The sequence below is a fragment of the Lagopus muta genome, chromosome 13 (genome assembly GCF_023343835.1).
Source record: "Lagopus muta isolate bLagMut1 chromosome 13, bLagMut1 primary, whole genome shotgun sequence".
Lineage (NCBI taxonomy): Eukaryota > Metazoa > Chordata > Aves > Galliformes > Phasianidae > Lagopus > Lagopus muta.
In genome coordinates, this window is record NC_064445.1 from 3331259 (window position 1) to 3357138 (window position 25880).

Below are 25880 nucleotides of genomic sequence, written 5' to 3' on the forward strand. Positions count from 1 at the left end.
CCAAGCCAAACAAACCTAGTTCCCTCAACCTTTCATAAGAGAGGTGCTCTGGCTTACGGAGCACCTTTGCAGCTCTCCTCCAGACCTGCTGCAGCAGCTCCACATTCTTCTTGTGCTGGAGCCCCCAGGCCTGGAGCAACCTTTATCCCATCCTACAGCCTTCCTTCCCCTTGCAGGGTGCACGATGTCTGGGTGTCCAAGCACGTGGCAGCCGATAGGAAATCGCAGACAATGCCAGCACTTCGCAGCAGAGCTGGAGGGATGCAGGCACGGCTCCAACACCTGGGCAGCTTGGACACATCTTTCACGCTCAACCACAGTACGTACAGCAGAGCAAGGTGTGCCCATGCCATAATAGCCTGTTGAAAACGTGCATGCGTCCATTGGTCACTTGCTCCTCATTGCCTGGGGATGTGGAAAGGGAGAACCTTATCTGTATCAGCATTTAGATTTGGTGGGAACCAGAGTGTTGAGCACCATTTCCTCCCGATTTGCTTTCCATTTGCAGATGCAGGCACCACAGAAGCAGATATTGTGCACCAGGCATTGCTAGAGGGCAACATAGCAACTGAAGTGTGCCTGACGGTCCTGGACACCATCTCTTTTTTCACTCAGAGTTTCAAGGTCAGCTTTGAAATCAAAAGTGCCATAGAACAACATGCTGTGTTTCTGCGTGCCTGTTGCTTTCAGTGATCCGTTCTTTCAGACTGACAGATTGTGGAAGTGTTTACAGAAGTAAATCATTTGCAGCTCGTTGCATGGAGTGTTTCATGGTCTTGCCGGGCAATTATGCAATATCTCCTAATTCCTTCAAAAATGCAAGACCAGAGAAAATTATGTGGACGTTATGTTGTTTGTTATGATTGTACACATTAGCAAAATGGAAAAAAGGGAAACCACCATATAGTAAGGAGGCAGTGGAAAGGGAAATGAAGGTCTGGCACGCTTTGAACAGTCACTGGCTTCTATCATTAATTGCTTATATTTAGATTTCTGTATGTTGCTGAATGTGGATGTCTCTAGGACTGAGGCATTCCAGCTGTACTTGACAGTCTAAATAGCACCAGTCCCCTCCATGTAGTGATTCACTTTTGTGACAGTCACTGACATTTGCAAGAATCAGAGCCTCTGTGATGGAGAGAGGCCCAGGCAGGCAACCAAGTACTGACATAGTGGTCCAGAAAAGCTCTTCCTCGAAGTTGGAGGAACTCATGAGCACAGTTCCTCCAAAGAGCATTGTGTTCTGCATGGTGTTGCAAGAACAGCTCTGTATCTCAGCGTAAGCACCACCAAGATTTCATTTTCAGATGTGCCGAGCAACACGAAACAAGTCATATCCTGTGCTTCTGTTACAGAGCAAAAAGTCCATCCTGGTGCTTCCATCTGCTCCATAGCAGCTTGGCAGCAGCAGAAGGATTTAGATGCAAGAGTTAAAGCTTGTTTTATTTTCACAGTTGTCTCTTTTTTAATATAGCCAGACCACAAGACAATGTGATTTTCAAACCACAGGACAGGCTGCATTCCCTTCTGCTTTAATGGGCTTCTGCTTTGCTTTTACGGACATCCAGTGTTACCACACAGAAGTGTGCTGCAGTAAAAGTGCTGATGCTGTTCTTATTGACGGCTTAAATAATTTCAATTAAAACATGTGGATTGTAAATAAAATTCTGCTTGAGACTCACAAAGCAAAATGGAGAAAGCAGTGTCATGTTGGTAACTGCCTGTTTTATTTAAAGCATACCTGGACCATTGGTGAACGTTTTACAGAGCATTGTCCAAAACCTAACTTTGTTTTGGAATTAGTGATGCAAATAGCATCAATGTGGTTTTGTTCTGTTCTCTTAAAATAGCCTCTGTCAAATACTGTAAGTTAGTACTGATTGTCATGGTTTCTGGTTATAGTTTTACTGAAGGCTCTGCTCCACATCTGGCTTAAGAATTGATATGGTGCAAAATTATCTCTGTCATTTTCACCTTCAGGCACAACACTGCTGCGAAGTAAATTCTCTCATTGCTTTCCAGACCCAGCTCTTAAGCAACGATGGCCACAATCCCCTCATGAAGAAGGTTTTTGATATTCATCTTGCTTTTCTGAAAAACGGGCAGTCAGAAGCAGCTCTTAAGCATGTGTTTGCCTCCCTGAGAGCTTTCATCAGCAAGGTATGTAACACAAACCTGTGGGATTTCTGTAGGCATGACAGAGGAGACCAATATCTCCTGGCCTTGGCTGCATGTGGGAGAGGGTCGATGGCTGAACTAATCCCTGCACTTTGCTGAGCTCAGAGCCCTGGAACACAGTGAGGCTGCCCAACCCCCCGAGCTCAAAGCCACAGCTAACCACACCAGAGCAGTGTGATGCTATTGCTGGCATTTCCTTCCATGTTTGTCACAACATACCACTTCTCATAAGCACATTTTCGATACCAGAGGTACACGCAAGCTCCATTGCTTCCAAGCTGCACGGTTATAACCAAACGAATGAAAAGCTCTGGAGTCACTGGAATGCAACACTTTGTTAATGAGATAAATTTGTGTGGCTTGAGATTGCAGCCCAACAGCCGAGCATGTGATGGACATGCAGTGATTATTTCCAAAGGAGGTCTTGCACAACTCACTGAACAAAGTTTGTTATAAGACAGAGACATCTAAAACTTGTTTTTCAAAGATGGAGAAAGCCTGTGCTATGAATATTTTACTGTAACCACACAGCAAAGCTAAGAGCTAATATGAATATATCTTGGATTGATGTTTGGTTTGTCCTGAGCAGATAGACCAAAAGCAGAAAATGCAGAAGTCTCACTAGCTAGCTGGCTCCAGACAGCACAGTTTCCTACTTGAGGTTTTCCACAGGGCTTTTTACATCCTCCCACACTGGCAGCTGGAACCAGAAGGAATCACTCCATTTTTCTGCAGGGCATAATTGATGATTATTGCTCTGCCTTTCCCTGTGTCTGTCAAGTTTTCTGCTTGACCATGGTCTGCGTAGCCTTGAAATACATCCTGCTGCAGATCTACACACAGCCCACATGGACACAGTCCACCTGCTCCTCTCTCCCTTTAATTAGCTGAAATTTTATTTAGCCGTAAAAAAGAAATTCTGCCTACAGCGAATAAGAGATCTTCCTTGCCTCCCTGGCAAATTTTCTATGGTTATTTAAGTGTGCAGCCAAACCTACACACCTGTTTCATCTGATCTCACCATCAGCCTTCACAGCTGGAGCCCTGCGAGGGTTATATGCTCACTTTCCAAAACACCGATTGCAGCAGTGCAGGCTGCACTCTGGGCTGCTGTGAGGATGGGGGTCCAGGTGATTTCCTTGCGTTTCTGCCAGCTCAAACCCACAATGGATTTGGCATTTAGGGTGGTGAGTCACTGGCATGGGCTGTGCAGAGCTGGGGATGCCCCATCACTGGAGGTGCTGAAGGCCAGATGGGGTTGGATGGCCTTTATGGAACCTTCCAGCCCAAACCAGTCTGTGACTCTGCCATTCTATGATTTACTGGTCCTGAGATCTGAAAGATTTCTTTCAGTTAATTTTTCACGTTTCCCCAATGGCAGGACACAGTGTTGCTTCTGTAAAAGCAAGATATGAGCCCAGCAGATGGTATCTATAAGGAAGTGATTTCTTTGCCAACTCCGTAACCGCATGGTCCCAAACTTCCTTTTAAGTCCTCTGAAGGGCTTTTCTAAGACACACAGTGAGGATTAAATAACTGGGGGTGAGGATTACAGCATTTCACAGCAAGTGCAAGGATGTTTTGTTTTCCTGCCAGTTTGTTTTGAAATACAGAAATCGTGCTGTTTTGTTTTGAGTTGCATATCATGGCTAGCTATAAATTGGTGTTAACTTTGAGAAAGCCAAAAGTGCATTATATCTTTGATACAGCTGGAATAGACAATTTCCCATTTTTTATGGCCTTCTGCAGCCATAATTACAATGAAAAGAATCCCCCTTTTATCTGGTGTCACAGCAGATGATTGTTGGAGGGAAAAACTGAGAGCTATTTCACTTCCTAAAATCTGTCTTAAAAATACCCTTCTTCCTTCACTAAACCTGGTCATTTGCTAGGAAGGAGACTTTAAAAAGATATGTCGCAAGAAAGCAAAGAACAAACAAGGTCTATAATTGTTTGCATGTTTGGTTCTGGATCTAAAATGAATGCTGCTTGCATGCATATGTGCTGGGAACATGTTTGGAGGCATCACCAATCCCAGGCCCTGAAGGAACAAGGCAGCAGAGCCTTGCTCTTTTTCTGCAACAGCTGATTGTATCCAACCACATCAAGTCTTGCTTTGCCTCCCTGTTAGTGCAATCTCACAGCAGCAGTCTAGAAACTTCACTACCTTGTAGGCTGGAAAAAGCAAGAGGGAGCATAAAGCTGTCTGCCCTGCTTTACTGGGGTTTATAATGGCCCCTGGCAGCTGTAACTCAGCAGCTGGCCAAAGCTATGGCAAGCACAAACCCTTTGGGTGCTGCTTAGGTGCCAGGAGTGATAGCATCTGCTGAGGATCAGTCTCCAGCAGGAAGTTGCCTGGGGATGCAGGCTTACTGTGAACAGGGCACGGGTTCTCTTGGGGCAACACAAGGAGAAATGCACAGAGAGAAGACTGGAGCTTGTTCTCCAGCAGGTTCCCAGGAAAAAATTTTCTCCCTAGCATTGGGTTGGAAGTGTCTGAGAAGTCTCTGCAGGCAGTCAGTGATTCATGCTGAGTCAATGCCAGCCATATTCTCTTGGGTATCCCTGTGCTGCCCGTGCACTCCCAATTTCATATCACTGCAGCCAGCTCTGGGCTAATCCCCATTCTGAGCATGACTCCATCTCGCAATGGGGGAAGGACTGAATTACAACAGGTAATAATTACTTAATAGCTCCTTGCTCAAGTGCACACTTGATCCTCTTGGCCCCATTTTATTCATTTCTTTTCTCCCATTTTTTTTCCCCTGTGACTTTTTTCAGCAAGAGGCAGAGATCCCCAAGTACTGGAGCAGTGTCTTCACACTCTTTTAACCTGTATGGCTCTGTATAATGGTGGACTACACCCAATGGAGTAGTCTTGCTAGACACAACTCTTAGTTCCTGTTTGAAAACCCGTTTACCAGCATGCCACAGTGATGGCCCCAGCAGTTTGGCTTAGTTTGGAAGGGATCTTAATATTGAGTACATACAAGTTTTTCTGAATCACATATATTTAGCATAAAAGATAGAGGGCCAGGGTGACAGCTCCAGGCTCTGACTCGGAGGATGTGAGTGAACTCATGGGCAGTATTTACTGTCATCTCCTATGGGGAGAAGGTGATAGAACAGAGAATTGGCTCAAGGACCATGCTCAGGAAGACGTGAACTGAGCAAACCTCTCCCCTGCATGGATAAAACCCGTGGTTATGGCTGTGCCAAGAAATCCGTAGGGCTCAGAGTGCCATCCCACAGTGTCCTAGCAGCCTTCACTACCCCAGCAGGCTCTGGTGTCACCCCCTGCAGCCACATCCCTGCGGTGGCTGCAGAGGCGGCTGCGTGCCAGCACCAAACCCTTCCTTCTTCTGCTTCCCTGTGCCCAACCCAATGCAGTGGGGGTGGAAGGAAGCAGCATGCAGTGTCCCCTCCCCACCAACCACCACTCTGACCGCAGGTGGATTGATGCTCCAGCAAGTCCTGCATAGAGGTCTGCTGCTCTGAAATAGGAGTTTGCTCAGGGGACAGATGTGCTCCAACAGTGTGGGCCATTCCATTGCAAATCCCCAAGCCCTGCTCCCAACTGAGGTGACTCACACTGCAGTTTGGCTTTGTTCCACTGCTTCCTGGCGCCAGCTTAATATGGGGGGCAAGGGCATGAGTCACCGTGTGTGTTGGGGGCTTTGGGACAAGCGTGTGCCTTTTTTGCATGCTGGAATTCCTGAGGGAAGTCATCCTTTTAGGTGGTTTTTTTTTCTGGGGCGTGTGGAAGTTGTGGTGCAGGCATCCAAGGACATGTTTGCCAGCAGGCCTTGTTGGAGGGCTCTGGCAGATATCTCCCACAGCAGACACTGGTGGAACCTCTCTTTCCTATGTTTAGCGCTTTTGTAAGGGCATGAGACGGAATTCTGTCTGTCTGATGTGCTGAGAATCTGCCACTGAACCCAACTGTTGTTTGGGATAGGGACAGATGGACAAGCACAAGCACATCTCCAAAAAGCATGTCAGCTAAGGACAGCAAGGAAATGTGGTCAAAAATATGCTCTGAATGTATTCCCACAAATTACTTTTGAGCACAACACTCTGGCAGAAGTTTTATTTAGGCTTTCCAAGGTTGAGCCCAATGTACTGCCCCATGCTCTTGCCCCTCTAAGCCCTGTAGTTGTAATTCTGTGGTGTATATTCTAATGTTTGCCTGTCTCTTGTGAAGTTTCCCTCAGCCTTTTTCAAGGGAAGGGTGAACATGTGTGCTGCCCTCTGCTACGAGATCCTCAAGTGCTGCACTTCGAAGGTGACCTCCACAAGGAACGAAGCCTCCGCTCTGCTGTATCTGCTGATGAGAAACAACTTTGAGTTCACCAAAAGGAGGACATTTCTGAGAACGCACCTTCAGGTGAGCAGCTGGGGAAAGGAGGGCAGAGGGATGCCTGGATGCCTCAGATGTAGTGAATGTGTGTCTCAACGTAGCTATGTCTTACCTCATGTCTACAGAGGAGCTCATCATTTATTTCTAAAAGGAGCGATCTTATACATGGACAAAAAGCTTCTGGATTTCCTGGCTTTGCCTAATCCTTGTTTTCAGTGATTGGCTCCGGGCTTTTTGGATGCAATACAATTCCATCAAGCACTCCACGTTGTTGTGTTTTTGGAATTGCAGCTACAAGACACATCTCTGCTTGGGATGCTGGCTGGGGTGGGGTGGAAGGATGGCATGAGACACCTTCAGGGCAGGAGGAGGGATTTTGCTGGAGCTGCTTTTGCAGTGTTACTTTTTTGAAGCAAATGTAGATACCTGGAGTGCAGATGAACGCTGTCTGGATTGTGCTAAAACAGGGAAGATGACAATAATCGAGGTACTTACTTCCACATCAGCATTCGTATTAAGACTGTTATCTCGTTAGTTCTGTGAACTTGCTGTTCAGCAAAGAAGTTTGGCCCTCTGAGGAGTGTTTGCCCAGGGGAGGTCAGACAGTGAAGCCACAACAACGGCCCTTGCTTACACTGTGGGAAAGACACGATGTTTTTTATGAGCTTTTTACGTAACTGTGACAATAAAGCTCTTCTATTGGGCTCGTTTAAATAATGCTCCTTTGCTGTCCCAACAGATAATAATTGCAGTGAGCCAGTTAATAGCAGATGTGGCGCTCAGCGGTGGGACGAGGTTTCAGGACTCCTTGCTCATCATTAACAACTTTGCAAACAGTGACAGGCCTATGAAGGTAGGTTGGAGGAGAGAGATCACATTGTGTGCTATCAGCCATTAATGCGAGATGGGGGATGCACTCAAGAAAATCATGTTTAGATAAGCCTAATTAGTTCTAACTGTAAAACTTACAAGCCTGCACTGGGCTGTTTGCTCAGAAAAAAGGGATTATGCCAACAGCAGGTGCACTATGCCATGTTCCACTGTGATGCCTAATGCCAAGAGGAGGGAGCACTGTAATTCAGGTTACACTTTGCATGGGGTGCTCCTTTCAAGAGTATGCAAAGAGCTTTCTAAGAATTTCCAGCTTTGACAGGAATGCCAGGGGAGGGCCTGTTACCTAAAGGCCATAATTAGCAGGAATTAAAATTATTTTTTTTATTGTAACTGATATTAATAATGTCTTCTTTTGTAAACACTGATGGTTGTATTTCTTTGGAAAAGAATTATCTGCCCTTGTGCTGGAATAAACAGTTTCTATCCAATCCACTGAATAATAAATTATCACTACAATTTGCTCTATTGCACCCAGTATAGCTGCTAATGCTGGATTGAGAAAAACAGGAAAAGTTTTACAGCTCTGTGATCATTCCATGAGCTAAAGGAACGGGATGCTGGCTGGGGTGGGGTGGAAGGATGGCATGAGGCACCTTCAGGGCAGGAGGAGGGATTTTGACACCTCAGTTAGGTGCTAAATTGTGATATAACAAAATTGTATTTCGGACAAACATGACAGAACCTCTGTTCCGTCCTGCACACAGATGTTGATAGGGGTTTTGCTAATCCCCGTTTTGCTGATCTTATTTTACATCATGCAACCATTGTTATATCTAGATTATGTACCTACATAGGAGCAAGAGTACAGGAGAGGTCTTCCAGTACAGGAGAGATTCCAGGACACTGGAAATGGTGCTGTGCACAGACACAGACATAGCTGAGGAGTTGGCATGTGGGCGAAGCGAGGCTCAGCACAGGGAAGAGAAAGATGAGGGGGCATCTAGTGAGGTTTTAGAGAAGAGGAAGTCAGACTTGTCCCAGAGGTGCAGAGGGACAGGACGAGAGGCAACAGGCACGAGATGCTACAAGGGAAATTCCAACTTTACGTAAAGAAAAATGACTTCCCAGAAATGTTCCCGTTTTGGAACAAAAAGGATATTAGATATTTTTCCTTGGAGATTATCAAAACTTAGCTGGACAAGCCTCAATCTAACCGCTTGTAGCAGAGGATCAGCTGGAGCCTGTGTTTCTTTAACGCATTCCTGTGGTGAGAATGCCCATGGGACTTTCGGAATTAGAGTGACCACATCAGACACTAACAGTCCACATGGTGAACTCAGTGGAAAATGCTTCAGGAATGGTTTATGGTTCCATTCTGTGGCGTTTGCATGCAAGAAGCACTTCTGTCCAACCCTCACCCAGTTCCTCAGCTCGCAGAAGTACCTGCTGCAGTTCAGCACTGGAATGGTCAACATCTTGTGCATGCCCAGGTGGAAACACTTCTGATTGCACATTAAATACTGTATGCTGTATGCACCGTGTGTTCAGTAGGTAAAACTGCAGTCAGTGTTATTTCCTATGCTTTGCTTTTTAGATTGGCAGTAAGTGGAGTTTTGGCTGATGGGTAGCAAAAGTCTTTGAAAAAGCCTGCCACACCTTTTGTCTCTGTGTTTGCTTCTAATTAGATTTGTTTTGTATCAGGCAACTGCTTTTCCTTCGGAAGTCAAAGATTTGACGAAGAGGATCCGTACGGTGCTTATGGCCACTGCCCAAATGAAAGAACATGAAAAGGATCCAGAAATGCTGATAGATCTACAGTACAGCTTAGCTAAATCTTATGCAAGCACCCCAGAGCTGCGGAAAACATGGCTGGACAGTATGGCAAAAATACATGTGAAAAATGGAGATTTCTCAGAGGTAATTCACGTAATTCAAAACATGGTGCTTAAGAAGGCAGATGTGGAGATGATATTTTAATTTTCGCTTTGTGCTTTGCAGGCAGCCATGTGTTACGTTCACGTAGCAGCCCTTGTTGCAGAGTTTCTGCACAGGAAAAGTAAGTGTTTGCTGTTTGAGGAGCGTGAGGCAAAGCAGCGATGAGTGGCAGTTTGGTAAATGGTTATTTGTGGATCTCTTCTAAACAAGCCAAAAAAGAAAAACAAAAACCAAAAAGACAAATGCATTGTGGCATGATGAAGGTATCAGATGATGAATAGTTTTAAAGAAGGTAATCCAAGTGTTACTGGGCTGGTCAGGTCTTCTTAGGTAGTCATGTTGGCATTTTACTGAGTAAAATAAGAACAGAAACATCACATCTTGGTTGAAGAGTTTGGATGTATTTCACATTAGGAAGTGTGCTCACGGGGGAAGCCCATGTTAAAAACTGTCTGCCAGTATGTTCATCAGAAGTATCACTATAGTCAATATGGGAAACTATAGGAGAAAGCAGTCAAAATTTAGTCAAAAAATGAGGCTATAGCCTAACTATACAAATATGTAACCTAAATATACAAATGAGTAAAGAGCAACCAGGAAAAAAAGGGAGTGTTGTGGTTTAATGCAAAACAGGAAGCAAGGACAGACTCACGTGTTCTCAAGTAACAATACAACGTTTTGCAAGTTTTCTTGTGAATATCAATTCTCCAGTTAATGCATTGACCACATTTCACATCTCTATGTGAGCAAGTAGTGCTGAAAAGGACTTAGCTTCCCACTGCTTTTAATGTTAGGCTGCACAGAAGATGACTGCAGGCACTGCGTTGGCAGGAAAGGTCTCTAAGGACCTTGCTCAGGGGGCTGGAAGTCCCTCCACATTCTGTACTCTGCGTTGGCTAAGTGGGAAGAGACAGGGCATGCTTATTTGATACGAATACAAACTTTACATGGCTGCAGAGGGGAAAGCATTGAAAGTAGTCATTCTTTATGTGTGCCCTAGAGGGTGCTGACCACAACCCCCATGTGGTTGCCACCCCTTTGTGACCACAGTCACAGGGGAGAACTTGTGAAAAAGAAAAGGAACAAGTCAAAAGGAATATCAAGTGAATACCTTGAGTTATTTCTGTCACTGACATTCTATATACGTGTATATGTAAGGCTGGAAATGGTTCAGTACATGCTGAACTACTCAAAGCTTTGGGGTGCATCAAGAAGTGTGCCTTCTGCTAGGGGTGCACAATCCCAGTCACTTCCTACCCAGCTTTCCAGCACCTCATGATAGCTTTCTTTTTACATCTTCTGTGCAAAAATACATCCTTGTTCTTCTCTCCTGACTATCAGTCAGTTGCAGGCCATCAAATTAGTAAAAGGTGACTTCGGATAGCACGCTGGAAGATCTGTTGTGCTTGGTGTTAGTCACACATCAGGAAAGACTCCTGTGGCAAATGACTGGGGAGATTCTGATGTGTTCAGTCCTAGTGTAGCAAATGAGCAGCAAAAATGAGCAGAGTCAAGTCCTCTGCTGCTTGTAGGACTTCATTATCAATAGACTGCTTCCTTGACCATTGAAGCAAGATATATTTGAGATAAATTATTCCATGAAACCATTTGCTTTCGCCTACTACAGAACTCTTCCCCAGTGGATGCGCTGCCTTCAGGAAAATCACTCCCAACATTGACGAAGAAGGTGCAATGAAAGAAGATGGCGGGATGATGGACGTACATTACAGTGAGGTGAGGTTACGTAGCACAGACTACAAGTGTTTTGATAACCAATTAAGACTTTTAGTTTTAGACTCATGTGAGCTGTAACAAATTATAGTTGTACGCTGGCATCTGCATAAAAGACTGTTCCATGGCAATTTCCCAAGAGAAATCTGCACTGATGGATTTTTTGTGTGCAATTCAGATACGTAAATCTGGTATAGCTTTTTGTTTCCTTTGAAAGGCTTTTCTAGCCCTGAGACTGAAAAAGCTACACCGCAAACTTTGCTTGCCATGCTATGCAAATGCTAACTCTCACCAGCGCAGGACAGCACAGCATAGTATTTTCAAGAAGGTGCAGAAGGTTAGAAGTCAAGGTCTGCTGAGCAAGAAGTCAACTCAGGCTCCCCTTGAGTTAGGGCTGTGCTGCCATGGCAGCAGAACAGTCCAGAAACCAAAGCATTGCCCAGGGGAAGTGAGAAGATCCTCCTGTAAATTATAAAGACTCACAATTACTTCTGCATCACCCCTGTGCAACCCCTGAGCCATGTGGCTGAGCAAGGTGGCTCTTGAATGTGCATTCTGCTTGAATGTCCATTCATCAGTGCTAGGCCTGGGGATCCCCAGCAGCACATCTTACTGCTCTTGTACACATGTTCTCAGATGTGCTTCTTAGACGTGTGCCCTCTTTCTTCCAACCATGTGGCTCTGGCCACAACAGTGGAACTTATTAAATTATCTGAAGCTCAAATGATTTCTCTTCTTTTTGACTTAACCACACCCATTCGATTTCTCTTGTAGGAAGTCCTGGTGGAGTTGCTGGAGCAATGTGTGGATGGTCTCTGGAAAGCAGAGCGTTACGAAACCATTTCTGAAGTTTCCAAACTGATCATTCCTATTTATGAAAAGCGGCGTGAATTTGAAGTATGCATTTTGAACTCGTCTGTGTGTGCCTTGTTTCACAGACTGCTAGGAAAAAGCAAAGTGCTTGTATTTCTGATGCTGAATTAATGGGTTGGCGTCAGTGTAGCACATGCTGTGCTTCAGTGCTGGTCATTAGACAAATTAGTGAAAGATAATGCAGTGAAAGGAGTTAAAGCTTTGCTCCTTTCCAGCACCTGCTGTGATCTGTGCTCTGGTAAGGTTCTGCTGCTGAACAGTGCTTCCCTTTCCCTCTCCCATGACCCCTCTACATCAGGACAGCATGCAACTCTGCAACTGAAGTTTGGAGAAATCATGATCTATTTTTTTCATCATAAAGCTGTTTTTAATTTAAAAAAACAAAAAAAATCACTGAGGAAAATACTGCAAGTTTCTCTACCCTTAAAGGCTTAGTGCTTAAAGGGAACGTGCTGAGACTGTAGGTCCAGCCTTCTCTCTAGGGACAGTGGTGTTATTGCAGCCTGTTGTATCTTTCAGGCTTGAAGCCTGAAATTCTGGTTTGAATCCTCCAGAGAATCGTGTTCAGATATTTCAGTAGATTCCAGCGTTAGTTAGAATTTCCTACTTGAAGTTCAGCTTTAAAGATGTCAAATTTTGCTTTCCAGAAACTCACTCAACTGTACAGAACGCTTCATGGGGCATACGCTAAGATACTGGAGGTGATGCACACAAGGAAGAGGCTTCTTGGAACCTTTTTCAGAGTGGCATTTTATGGACAAGTAAGTATAGGCAGAGGCTCACCAGCTACTGCTCACCTGGCATCCTTCCCCATTCAGCTGCTGCTCAGGCAGGTCTTAAGCTTAAAAGCCTGATAGCTCCTCAGCAGGGTCTGGTGCTTTAAGGTACCTTCCAACCCAAGCCATTCTATGATTCTGTGATTCTAAGTAGCTGGAAAAATTGAGAAGATCTAGGGCTCAAAGTCACAAGAAAGAGTGTGATCTTATCATATCTTCTGAGCCTGAAGGCAGTTACACAGCGTTGTTATTTTTCCAGCTAATCTAATGGTGTGTGTTACATCTCACCTCCCATGTGTCTTTAAATGGACCTCTTCTACTTGCGGACCCATAACTCTGGGGGAAATGCAGGTCACCTCTCTAGAAAATGCTATGTAAATGACACTAGCCCTGCCTTTCCTGGTTCCTTCTTTTAGAGCAATTGATGTGTACCCCTGAAACCACCCTGAGTTTTTACCTTTGAACACCACTGTCATTTCACACACAACAAATCTGATCACTGACTTCTGCTGCAGCAAACGTTTGGTTCCACACTTTGTACTTTCAATATGTGAAAAGCAAATAAGTTAGCAACAAATTAAACAACTGCTAATTTGGTTTTCTAAAATCTACACAAATAACTGGGTCAAATTACGCAAGCTAACATCATCCTGACAGCCAATGCTTGATCCAGTTTTGCACTTCAGAGCTTTGCCAGCTTTATATTGTCAGCTGCACAGAGATCCTTCTAACAGTCTGTCACGATTCCTGACCAGAGCAGCTTGCCAAAGCACGAGGCTTTCACAGTTTCCGTTACAGGAAGGACTGGTGATGCAGGCACAATCTTTGCTGCAAGTTTTTCTCTACTTACCACAAATATTCGGAGTTCCACTTCCCTGAGTACAGGAGAAATCAAAGCAGCGGAAACACGTTTCTCCATTTATTACTTGAGGTCCCCGTTGGCTTACACAAAACCCTCTTATTTCCAAATTTCACATGGCTCTGCTTTCAGGGCTTAGAAAATTTGTTTTTCTACTCATTCCCTGTGCTTTGTTTTTGTGCTTTTTGTCCTGGTTGCCTCTTTCCAACCTTCCTCAAAGACAACCTTTGGCCAAACCCTTCTGCCACACTGTTTGGATTTCTGGTTAGTCATACTCAGGCCTTTGTGCTTTATGATGATGTGTTTGTATTGGTCAAGGATAAAATTTCTTTACACAGTATTTGAAGGAATCTGTTAGACCACACAGTCTTTGTGCAAACCATAGCCTTCTAAGCCTTACTAACATTCTGAATTGTTAGTAGAAAGTTGCTTTCAAACCAGCAAATCTGAAAGAACGTTTTCCAAGCAAAGAAACTCATCTATTCCTCGTGACTTGTTTGTGATTAATGCTAGACGTTCTTTGAAGAAGAAGATGGGAAGGAATATATCTACAAAGAGCCGAAGCTGACGGGCCTTTCTGAGATCTCCTTCAGACTTCTGAAACTTTATGGAGAAAAATTTGGCTCAGAAACTGTAAAAATTATCCAGGATTCTAATAAGGTAAAATTAAACTGCGTGAACAAGCTAGTGAAATGCAGTGAACATCGGGGCTACATAGCAGATGAGTGTGACATAAATATTGCTCTCTAGGGCCTGGGACTACACTGGGCATAGAATATCTCTTTATGCTCCTTGGGTTGCAGCTATGGATTCATCTGGGTTACTAACAGCAATACTGGAGACCTCAAAGGTTTTGTGCTAGCCTGCAGATTTGCATGCTACAGCACAGTGCAGCAGGAGTAGTAACTCATAGCCCAACATGGTTGAATTAGAAGGTCTGAGTAACGTGTGAATGTGCTGCATTGATGGAGAGCATGATATGACTGCTCCTTCCAGGTACACCTTTTTTGACACCAGATGAGGTATTTCTTGTGCTGCAACCTCATTGTCTTGTGTGTCTGCTAGCTCACAGTCTAGCCATCCCTGCTGAGATCAAAGGGAGTGCCTGATATGTTATTCACATGCATGCAATGGGTCTGGGACAGCAGAAAATCAGAGTGTTCATCAGGTCCCATGAGATAAATTAAACAATTGTAGTCACTAACCTTTGTTTTTCTAGAGTGTAACTCTCTTGTTTCACAGGTCAACATTAAAGACCTTGACCCCAAGTACGCTCATATTCAAGTGACTTATGTGAAACCCTATTTTGAAGACAAAGAACTTTCTGAAAGAAAGACTGAATTTGAAAGGAATCATAATATCAATAGATTTGTATTTGAGACTCCTTACACTTTATCTGGAAAAAAGCATGGCAGTGTGGAAGAACAGTGTAAAAAAAGGACCATTCTTACCAGTAAGTTAAAGCACCTGAACACGAGGCAATAGGTACCAGCAACTAATTATAGACTTATTTTAGCTCATAATAATATCCTCAAAGAATCAGAAATTTTCTCTGATTCTTAATCAGAATTGTAGTACAATAATCTGGTTGGGAGGGGGAATTTATCTTACATTTCTATGGGCAAATTTTCATAAATGAATGAATGATGCTGTTAAATTAGAGCTTTGTTCAGGATTTCACCCACACTGAGTAAAACTGATCTATACATACTTCTGTTTACTGAACAGCCTTTCAATCTGTAAACTTTCTTTGCTGTTTCTGCCAGCTTTGAACTCCTTCCCATATGTAAAGAAGAGAATTCCAGTCAATTATGAGCATCAGGTTAATTTAAAACCAATCGATGTTGCAACCGATGAAATAAAAGACAAGACAGCAGAGCTGCAAAAGCTCTGCTCTGCAGGTGATGTTGACATGATCCAGCTGCAGCTCAAATTGCAAGGCTGTGTTTCCGTGCAGGTAAGGCTTGACACCTCTTCAGAATCACACTGACAGACGTATCTCAGTGAGTCAGCTTTTCGTAGCATGGCGCGTTTGCTTTCCATAAATGATTAATTACCAAGTTTGCAGCACTGCAGCCAGCAGCCTGCCACTTACACCAATGGCTCGAGACAATGAGCATTTTGTCCAGTGGTGTTTGCAGTGCTAAGTGTTACCATACCTTAGTGGCCATGAATGAGTGTTGAAATATACTTAATTCTTTACAAGTGCACTGGTAAATATCAGGCAGAAATAACCTCTCTGTGAACCTGACTTTTCCAGCCAGATATATGACTTTAAGACTCAGACCGTACTGCTTGCCAAGCAGAAGTGTGAGGAAAGTATGAGGAAACAGACTCCCTTCCTCTTCTTTATCTCTATTTATCTTTTGGGCTTTCAAAACCTAGATAGAAAAACTAATACTCAAGTTTAGAGACTTGGGCTTGCTCTGGTGATATTAGTAGCGCAGAGTTGGTGGCATTCAAATAACATGATAATGGTTTTCAAGCCTTAAGAAATCGTTCTAACCTTCTAAAATGCCCTTAGTGACTCAAAGCTGTGGCGTAAATGACTTTTTACTTCTTTGGTTCCAGGTTAATGCTGGTCCCTTGGCCTATGCCAGGGCTTTCCTAAGTGACAGCCAGTCCAGCAAATATCCTGCTAAGAAGGTGAACGAGTTGAAAGAAATGTTCAGGTAGGATTTCTAATGTAATAAAAAAATAGCAGCCTGGGTTTTTTAGCTGTGTTTTCGCATGTCCCCAAAATCAGCAGATGCTGCATGCTCAGATGTATTTACAAAGATCCCCGTGTCACAAGCCAGTGTAACAATGTATGTCAGGTCTTAGGGTTGTGATTTCCATGCTTGAATGCCTTATCCAGTTATTTGCATGGGTATTTGAGGTGATAGTGTGAAGAAAGAGTGTTTGAAAACCAGAGGCCTGATAGTCACGTTCAGGGCCCTTTCGTATTGTGCGTTGTTTTCCCATCTTTCCAAAGGGATTTTTAACTACATAATGATGAAGTGTTTTGAAACAAATCCCTTTTCAGTTTGTGGGGGACCATCATTCTTGATTCTGTCCCTAATTCTGGACACTACATGACTTGCACAGGCATTTTTCTATCTATCTCCAGCCCTTTACAGTAGGTGCTTTGACCATGGCCTTTTATCTCCCGCTTGAAACTGTCCCCAAGACGCAGTCAGGTGAAGCTCTCACTTTACCTCAGTTCTATGTTCACACTTTGCCACACTACTTTCTGGACCTCCCAGCAGCAAGCAGTTGCCCACCAGCTCCTATATTTATTGCTTGGTGCCCATTTCACCCACTGGTAACTTATGGATAGAGCAGCATTTGGGTCAATCCTGTTTACCTTCATCAAGTAACCAAACCATGGAAAGAATAAGTAAATAATCTCTGCAAATCTGCCATGCACGGCTGCAGGGCAGAGGTAATGTTTTTCTTTCACTCCAGTCCTGCTGTGCAGCCAGAAAGAAAAACCAAACATAATCTGTTTCATGCACACACACACACAGAGGGAAGAAAAAAAAAAATCCTGGAAAATCCCAGAAATGCTTGTGTTTTTGTTATAGTCTAAGATAAATTAATTAAATAGTTAAAAGGAGAACTATGCATGTGAAATGAAGAGAAGAAAATGAGAAACCATGAAATGAATAGCTGTAAAAACAGTATTGGAGCTCCACGTGATGCAGGGTGTGCCTGCTGCTAGAAATCTGACCTCAGATGGACCAAACCCTGTGCACCTGACCATGGCCTGCTTGTGACCCCAATGGCAGCTGGTTGGGCTGCCCAGGGAGCTGTGTGTGGTGCACAAGCTCTGGAGAAGGTCAGAGAGCACTGTGTTGGACTGCTGGTGTGTGCCACATTTAGTGCCATTTCGTGCCTATGGAGCCTCCATGGAGCTCCTTTGGAAAGCACCGTCCTGTGTTGCAGTCCTTCCCCGTTCCCTGATCCATTGTGCTCAGGATGGCCCTAGAATGTGACTTGGAGAAACAGGAAGACATAGTTGTCTGCTTCAGTAGAAGATCAGGAAACAGTCGTGCCTAAAGTTCTTTCTTTTCCTCCCCAGGAAGTTTATACAAGCCTGTGGAATTGCTCTGGAGCTCAACGAGAGACTCATTAAAGAGGATCAAGTGGAGTACCACGAGGGACTGAAATCAAACTTTCGGGATATGGTGAAAGAGCTTTCGGACATCATCCATGAACAGGCATGTACTGCATGTCAGGAGCCCACAGAAATGGTTCTCTGTGCTTGAAAAGTAGCTAAAGATGAAAACTCTCTGACAACTAATAGAAAACACCTCATGTTATGTCAATGACATGGTTGGTTTCCCATTCCATCTTAGCTGCACGAACAGCAATGAGTGAGGGTAGCAGAGACTGGAACAGGTGGTTGTGGTGTCTCCTTCTCTGGAGATATCCAGGACCCACCTGGATGCTTTCCCACACAACCTGCTCTGGGGAACCTGCTGTAGCAGGGGTTTGGAGCCGATGATGCCCCTTCCAACCCCCACAGTCCTCTCATTCAGTGCCAGAAAGTCTCATCCTGGTGTTGGTATGCAGGATGGAGTCTTCAGTGATTGGTGTCATTGGTTTCTCAGATGTTGTGGTGATCAGAATTCTTGTGCCATGTTTGGCTTCATGTTTGCTATATTGCATGAAAGCTGTGATAAGTCACAGGCTGAAATTCTCTGCCTAAATTTCCAAATTTCTATTTCCTCAATTAAATCCTGCTTGACTTCCTTTTTTTTTTCTTTTTTCCCTTTAAAGGATATTTTCTTTGAACATTGACCTAATACCAACCACTTGCAAGCGCTGTGAAACTATTTGTGCTGCCTTCCATCATCTGTTTTAATGTTCTCTTGGATCCTTCTAGGAAAACACATTTGAATTGTAGCATCGGTGAGGTGCACACCTACCTAGTACTGTGCTGTGAAATACCATGAGAACTTTCTGAAGTAGCATCTGCTTTCCTATTTTGCCTTCATTATGACCAAAAAAAAGCTCATTATAGTCGTATAGCAGCAACCCTGTGAGATGAGCAGTGCTGACTGTTGTGATTCATAGGTCTTGAAAGTTAGGAGAGTTCCCAAAATCTCCTGCTGACGCAATGTCTTTTGTCTTCTTATGGCTTAGATAATATACGGCTTAAACTTCATTTATTTGCCTTCAATGCAACAATCCCATGTGTGACGGTTAATTAAAACTGCAGCAGTCCCTGAAAATAGGTAAATCCCACAGTAATTGGAGCAGTTGTTCAAAGGAACACAGAAACACACAAGTGGCAAAATAAGCAAAGTGCGCCGGGCTGCTTTTACTAAGTCAGACTAATACACAATAAAACAATGCTCAAAGGCTTTTTATTTTATTTTGTTTTGTTTTGTTTTGTTTTTAAAAATAGCACTATAGCATTTCAGGGGAACAGGATATGGAGTGTCATGATGGGGTTGGATTTTATTGGAGAGATATAAAAGAGGATGTGTTTGTGGATAGGCGACTGCCACGTCCCCTCTGCGTTAGGTTTCCCTGCTATTCCACTCAGGACCACCTTTCTCTTACTGGTCTTTTCCTTTAGCACGCTCATTTTTTTCTCATACACTGCCTACTTTGTTTACTTCACTGCTGAATTTGGTTGAGAGTTGTTTGTTATAGGAGTTGCCACCTGCTTACTCTGCGCTGTTTGCAAATGCTTCCCTCCAGGACATCTGATTTGCATGCAGCTGCTGGAACTTCTGTGGTTTCTGAATTCTGCAATAGTCAAATTGGAAACAAATCACTCAGTTCTGCACTGTGGGAGCACTACGGTTAAAATTATCCTGGAACAAAGAAGTACCATTGTAGCATGCCCTATGATTTTAACATATTTACAAATGCACTGCCCTGTTCTTCGATTAATGTGCAGAATAGTACAGCAACCAAAATACCAAAGTGAATTGCTCATGGGGAAGGATATATTTTCACTTTCTTCTGTGGGGCTTTAGTATTCTGTATTAAAATATGGTGTTTAGGAGCACTGTTGTTAGTTGTTGTACAATGATCTGTAGATAACCGCTGACCTGAACTTTGTACTGCCATCAAACGGGCTCAGTATCTGACAATCTAAACAGTGAAACGTGTTTTCCTCTCCTGCAAAATCAGTCGGTTAAACATGAAGGTACATTATATTCATTAAGGGTTCTCATTACAAACAGCAGGTCCTTTTCTAAGTGTGTTCAGTGCCACGAAGCACAGGCAGCGCACTTAGTGAAGGAGATGGGACAGATGGGTCAGCCTGTAACCTTCCTACTGATATTTTAATTAAGGGAAATGTGAAAACAACTGGTAAGCTGCAGGCAGATGGGCACAAGAAGCCTCCGAGTGGCTGAACACTGGGTGTCCAGAATGTGTTGATGATGGCCCAAGGATAGTGAGAACTATTGGTGATAGGTGGGTGGTTGGTCTTGGATAGGTGGATTGGATGGTCTTGTAGGTCTTTTCCAACCTTGGTGTTTCTGTGACTCTGTGATTCATCTCAGTTTGCCAACTGTAAATTCAGACAAACTCTGATGAGTCACAGGGTAAAAACGTGCTCAGCTCTAGGACAGCTCTACTGGTGCATGTAGATTCAGTGCTGTAAGGCATCCTTCAGGTTAGAGAGTGCAAAGTCTTGGCACGTGGCACAGATGTAGTGGTGTTTGCTTAGCTGCATATATGGTACTTAGCTGCATATATCCCCCATGCTTATATATATAAATATTTAGATCTGATTTTTATTGATGCTAAGATACAATTTAAAAGTTCTATACAGAGAAAATTGTTTCTTTCCTAGACTGGATAGTCATAACTGAAGGCTATCTGGTGATGTACAGAAGGGCAGATATATCTGAATGCTACAGAAATCGCTAAATCGCTGTTCTTTCTCATTTTTGTTATGCTGCCTTTGTGAAACAGCTCTGAAGACAAGGTTGGATATCTCTTTCCCATACCTTTTTAAACAACTTTTTTATAGGCAACAAACTGAAACTGTTACTGAGCTTGTGGCTGTTCTGTTCTGCCTAGATGTACCACGAAGACCCAATGCACTCGCCGTGGATGCACGACTCCTTGCACGTCTTCTGCGCCATCAGCGGCACATCCAGCAATGGAAGTTACTGCTCTCTCAGACCCACTGCTGAAATCTAAACGTATCGGCGACACTTTACAGAGCTTTCTCAGGAATATTTGGCACTGTGTAAAGGATTTTTAAAAATCCACCATGAGCAGAGATTTTGGTTTTTTTTCTCCCCCATTGAGTTTACCGTGCTTTCAGACAGGGTGCTTGCTTCTTCTGCTGAGCAACATGGAAAGTGCCTGGACATTGCACCACTGTGCTTCTTTTCTACCTTTTTTTTTTTTAAAGCTAAATCTATGACTGGACACGGAAAGGCAGTTAACCAAGTATGCCTTGAATTGCAGAACAAGGAATTGAAATGATAATGGTACTATGTAAAGTTGTACAATGGGATATAATAAAATGTAAAACTACTCTGTAAATAGAAGGAGCATATAGTATATAGACATTAGCACTGTATCATATTTGCTGCTAAAAGCTTTCTTGGGCAGGGGATGTGAAGGAGAAATTGTAGTCATTGTAGGAGACCTTCCCCTTCTAGAAAGAGACCTGGAGCCCAGATGTCCCCAATTGCACTCGCATGATGAGAGTAAAGTCACCCTGGCCTGGATAAGTAAAACTTAATTCAGAAATGATAATTATTGTACATCCTCTGGGCAGGTGGTCGTAACCTCCACAAGAGCTGGATTTACTTTAGCTGGTTTGAATTCTGGGTAACCTTTCACATCTGCAAAAGGATGGATTGTAGCCACTAAGGACAACCCGAGAGATCTGTCATTTGATAGCAGTTTATCCTCTTTACCATTCATGGTCTCACACAGATATAAACTCTGAGGACACCTGAAAGTGGGCTGGGAATTACAACGTTCCAATAAAGTTCTTATTATCCATGAGATGTGTTTTTTACCAAAGTGCAGCGCATTGAAATGAAATAGCTCCGACCTGACTGGTGTTAACATCACATGATATAAATGGTCCCTGCCATGAAGCAAATCTGTTTTCTGAAAATGTATTATTTTTGTCCAACAGGTGTTGGAAAAAATGTATTTGCCATCATTCTTCTACTTCTTTTTCCCCTCCCCATAGCTTTGATACATTGGCTCTGTCTCCTTACGGAAGGAGAAAACATATCAGGAATTCTTTTATCCGACAACATTTTTAAAGTCTGTGTTTTTCAAAATCCCATCAGTTGTAAATATGATTCCAGTAGTTCATATGGAAAGGCTTGGGGTTTCTAATGAGATGTAATAAAATGCCATTACAAGAAGACTCCAGCCTAGGTATTTAGCTTGGCTATAGGGCTGATAGAATGTTAGACTTCTCATTTCTGTAAGAAGAATTATCTTCAGGTAGTAAACGTACCACATTCCAAATGTTTATTGAGTGTGATTCTAAATATCTGAAATTGTCTTTTGAGAAACAAACGCTGCGATCCAGAAATCCACCCGTGAGCTGTTGCAAGCAACACACAGATCTGGCAGCATCACCACCAGCCCGCATTCCTGCTTGTGTGTGCTCTCATGCCAAACAGGCTCTGCATTTAGCTTGCAAGAAAGAGGAAGAGAGATTAGGACATGTAAGTATGGTTTCCTACCTTATTGATTTGAATCTTTCAGCAAAGGACATACAAGGGCAGAGAGTGAGAGTTTTCCTTTCTAAAAGGCGATGAAGCAGTTTTAATAGTGAATACGTTAAAAGGGGGTTTTTTTGGAGCTAGTAACATTCCAAATACTGGTACTGAAGGCCTATTTTGAACATACCAAGCAATGATGGGACGTGGACATGCTAAAACTCTTGAGCTATGCCTCTTAAATATGACAGAAAATCAAATTGTGCTCCTGGAATTGCAGTGAAATCCTTGTTCATGTCTCTGGATGTCTTGGATGTTCCACAATAACGTGTATGGATGAATTTTCCCTTGTTATTCCTTATTTCTGCTGGAAATCCAGCAAAATTCTTGTTCATGTCTCTGGATGTCTCTAATGTTCCAAGTTGAATTTTTGTCTTCACTTCTAATTCTGTTGTTGGTCTTGGAGTTGTCATTTCAATTTAATGTTAATATAGAAACAAAGTCGTCGCAGTAAATCAGCTAAAAAAATGTATTTAATTCAATTAGCATATATAAATGAATAAGAAAAACTCTCATTCCTTAAGGATTTGTCCCCTGTTCTTGCAGCTAAATAACCCAACTGGATGCAGAACAGAAGAATCTCAATGGAAAAGGTGCCTTTTTGACACAGGATATAATGACACTGATGACAAACCAGCTTGGCCTTGCTTTGTGTTTGTACCAATCTGAGAACAATAGGGAGCGATCAGTGGACTGCAGAGTGCTGCATCCGTCATTACTCCTATCTTTGGGCAACTCTGCCCGGAAGGTGCTCCCATTTTCCCTTCCTATCCTTTTCATAGGTAATTGTTACCAGTGAAATCAGCCCTGTGTTGTTTTTTCTTATTTCTGGTCGCGATAGCTTAATTCACAGACATTCCTTCTAACATCCTTATAGCTGCACGTATGTATTTTACAAGTAGGCCTCTAATTACTGTTGCTGCACAGTTGCTGTCTAACCTGTCAAGTCTCCACAACAGACACGTCGGTCATTTTGCAATCGCTCTGCTGTTTGCACAAAGGGAGAAGCAGTGGGTAAGGTGCCTGGCAGCGAGGATTAGGAGCACCATTCTCAGCATCGGGACTTTTTTGGATCGTGGTGTGTTAGAGCCAAACAGATCAGGGCATGTAGAGCCACCCAGGGTCTGCCAGCACTCTGTACACAAGAACATGCTTTAGAGATTTGTTCACCTGCGTGATACGGAGCTGGCAAAGCCTCAGTATTTACTGCTGCCTCTGGCATGCGACTTTTCTCCTGCACACAGATCAGAAAGCGGTATTTGAAGACATCATTCCAACGTTTCTTTCAAAATGAAAAAGCCTGGGACCTGGAATTTCCTGCAGCTGAGGATGTATTTCTGCACACTTGTTAACGTTCTGATTTTCTTCCAAAAGCAGAACTTTCCATGAGATGGGGTAATAAATGGGAAATCGTGGCTGTCAGAATTTCAGTTATTCTGGATGTAATTTACTCTCTTTGTACGTGGTTGACACCTGCTACTAGCAAGTCACAGCAGAAGTGCTTTTATGGTGTGTGCTGGGTGGATGTGCGTTGTACAGCCCTGCTTAACTTCTGGGATGACAGAGCAGCACCTCCCATTCACCTCTGCTGTGATCCAGTGTAACTTTGGCACTGAGTAATACACAAAGCAACTCCAGAGAATCCTGAGGTGTTCCTACACTGCTCTTTGTATCCTTGTCTTGTTCTTGGAGAATCAATAATTCCAGCAAGAAGGGCAAATTCATGTTCCATTCAGCCCAAAGAAGGGAGAGTTTCTTCCAGTGCATACTCAGAGACTACAAAATGGAAAAGTAGGTGTTGCAAGCAATGTACTTTGCTTAGGTTCCTTTTTTTTTTTTTCCTTCTCTGAATAACAGAATGAAGAGCTGAAGCCAACACCACAGTAAGATGCTGGGGACCAAAATCACTCAGATGTGCCATTGCATGCACTGTCTCCAGGTTTAAAAAAAGAACCTGCAGATGCGTAAGCACACCAAATCTTAGGATTAGCACTGAATTATTCATTGGGAAGTGGAAGAGGTTGACTCAGAAGTAGCACAGGAGCACAAATGTCACGTGCCTTTCTCTGAAGATCCCAGAAATGTGATTCTTCAGGAAACCAATGACTGAGATACAGGAATGCATGCAAATTTAGAATAAAGTGTGATTCTCCAGTGAGAAAATCTGCCTGTTTTCCTAAAAAAGAAAAATGTTCAGTAAGTTCACGATCAGGGTTTTGCTGTGCTGTGTTGTTCCAGTTCTCAAACCCAGACCTTTGCTCTTTGGGAACATCTCCAGTCATTCTGCTCCCATTAACTCAGCTGATGGGGAAATTGAGTTGCCAGGATATAATAAATATTCCAACCCAGGCATTTGTAGCAGCTATAATGTGATGCAACGGAGGTCAGTAATAGCACTGCTATCACCTCATTTCTACTGCTGCTTCTGCTCTCCTGCTCAGGATTCTTGCAAGTCTTGCTGCAGAATCAGGTTTGTTCCCACCTGTCTGGGAGCAGTGGGAGGTGAAGGAGTCGCTCCCTTGCCAAATACATGGGTGAATTAAACAGACCTTGAACTGATGCGTGCATTCAAAGTACCATGTTTTGGGGAGGGATACCATTTTTTTACACAAGCACGCTTGGTTCCACATCTACCCAAAAGGGCTCTCAGAACGATTTAGATTTTATGCCACATCATTTCTGGATTTCAGAGGTGCTGGTAGCAGCTCGCAGGCAGCTTGCTGAGTTATGAGGCTGTTAGGAGCACATATACTCTAAAACTCTTGGCCTGGCCGGAAGAACACCAAGGTCAAAAAGGGAGAGGCTCACTGAGTCAGAGAGGGTTTTTTTCAGCAATGTTTTTGGATGTTTGTGTTTCTGATCCAACTGTATTGTAATCAAGCTGACTCTTCTTTGAATTGACCCCATCTGTCTTTTGAAGAGCCTGTAATGACGTCAGCTGAGATCTGAAGTACCCACAGAAGCTGCTGCAAGATCAGAAACGACGAGGAAAGAACTTTGTGATTGATGTGGGGCAACTGAAGATCTCTGCTCTCAGAAAGGACAGTCTCCCCTGCCCCACACTGCACATCACTGCTGCCTCTTCTTGCACCCAGTCACCATGCAGCCACACCACGCCATGCATCTCATCCATCTTTTAACCTGATTTAGAGGGGGAAAAAAAAAGCATTACTGTTGTTTTTTAGAACTTGTCACCAACATCACAGCGCAGCCCTATGACTGCATGGCTGGACATGGCAGGAGCACGCAGCCAAGGGCAGCTCAGCAGTGTGATCTTATTCCGATGTAACCAGACGTGATGCCATGTGCCAGGTATTTAACAGAGCCTTTCAGAAACACATCAGGTGTGTCAGCATGAGATCCAGGCACTGCAGTGCAGATTCATTAGCTCAGAACATCAGGAAGCACGGGGCTTGCAACAGCAAGATGCAGGACAGGACTCACTGGGATTGGGAAACGGGGGAGGTGGTGAGGATCAAAGCGTTCGGCAGGAGCTCCATTTGCATTGAGACGAGGACAGGAAAACTGATAGCATGAGAGCAGGGGCAGGGAGAAACATTGCTTCTGCCTCCGACTACAGGCAGGCAGCCAACAGGCTGAGCTGAGCCCCGGCTGTGCGC

At 43.6% G+C, this 25880-nt stretch overlaps 1 protein-coding gene across 5 annotated transcripts in view; it reads left to right on the forward strand.

Annotated features, from left to right (window-relative positions):
* Positions 1-22007, forward strand: part of DOCK11 (dedicator of cytokinesis 11) — a 70420-nt gene extending 48413 nt beyond the window's left edge. For 4 of the 5 annotated variants that reach the window (XM_048959357.1, XM_048959358.1, XM_048959359.1 and 1 more), the window contains exons 38-53: positions 177-319; positions 509-624; positions 2023-2160; positions 6383-6565; positions 7278-7391; positions 9074-9289; positions 9371-9428; positions 10935-11041; positions 11813-11935; positions 12559-12672; positions 14060-14206; positions 14789-14999; positions 15313-15503; positions 16118-16218; positions 17610-17748; positions 20579-22007. In XM_048959357.1, coding sequence (XP_048815314.1) covers positions 177-319; positions 509-624; positions 2023-2160; positions 6383-6565; positions 7278-7391; positions 9074-9289; positions 9371-9428; positions 10935-11041; positions 11813-11935; positions 12559-12672; positions 14060-14206; positions 14789-14999; positions 15313-15503; positions 16118-16218; positions 17610-17748; positions 20579-20701 — 2224 coding nt within the window. In that variant the 3' untranslated portion in view covers positions 20702-22007. Of the gene's footprint in view, positions 1-176; positions 320-508; positions 625-2022; positions 2161-6382; positions 6566-7277; positions 7392-9073; positions 9290-9370; positions 9429-10934; positions 11042-11812; positions 11936-12558; positions 12673-14059; positions 14207-14788; positions 15000-15312; positions 15504-16117; positions 16219-17609; positions 17749-20470; positions 20484-20578 lie in introns of all 5 variants that reach the window. The other variant, XM_048959361.1, reaches the window with a different exon arrangement.
* Positions 22008-25880: the final 3873 nt, after the last annotated feature.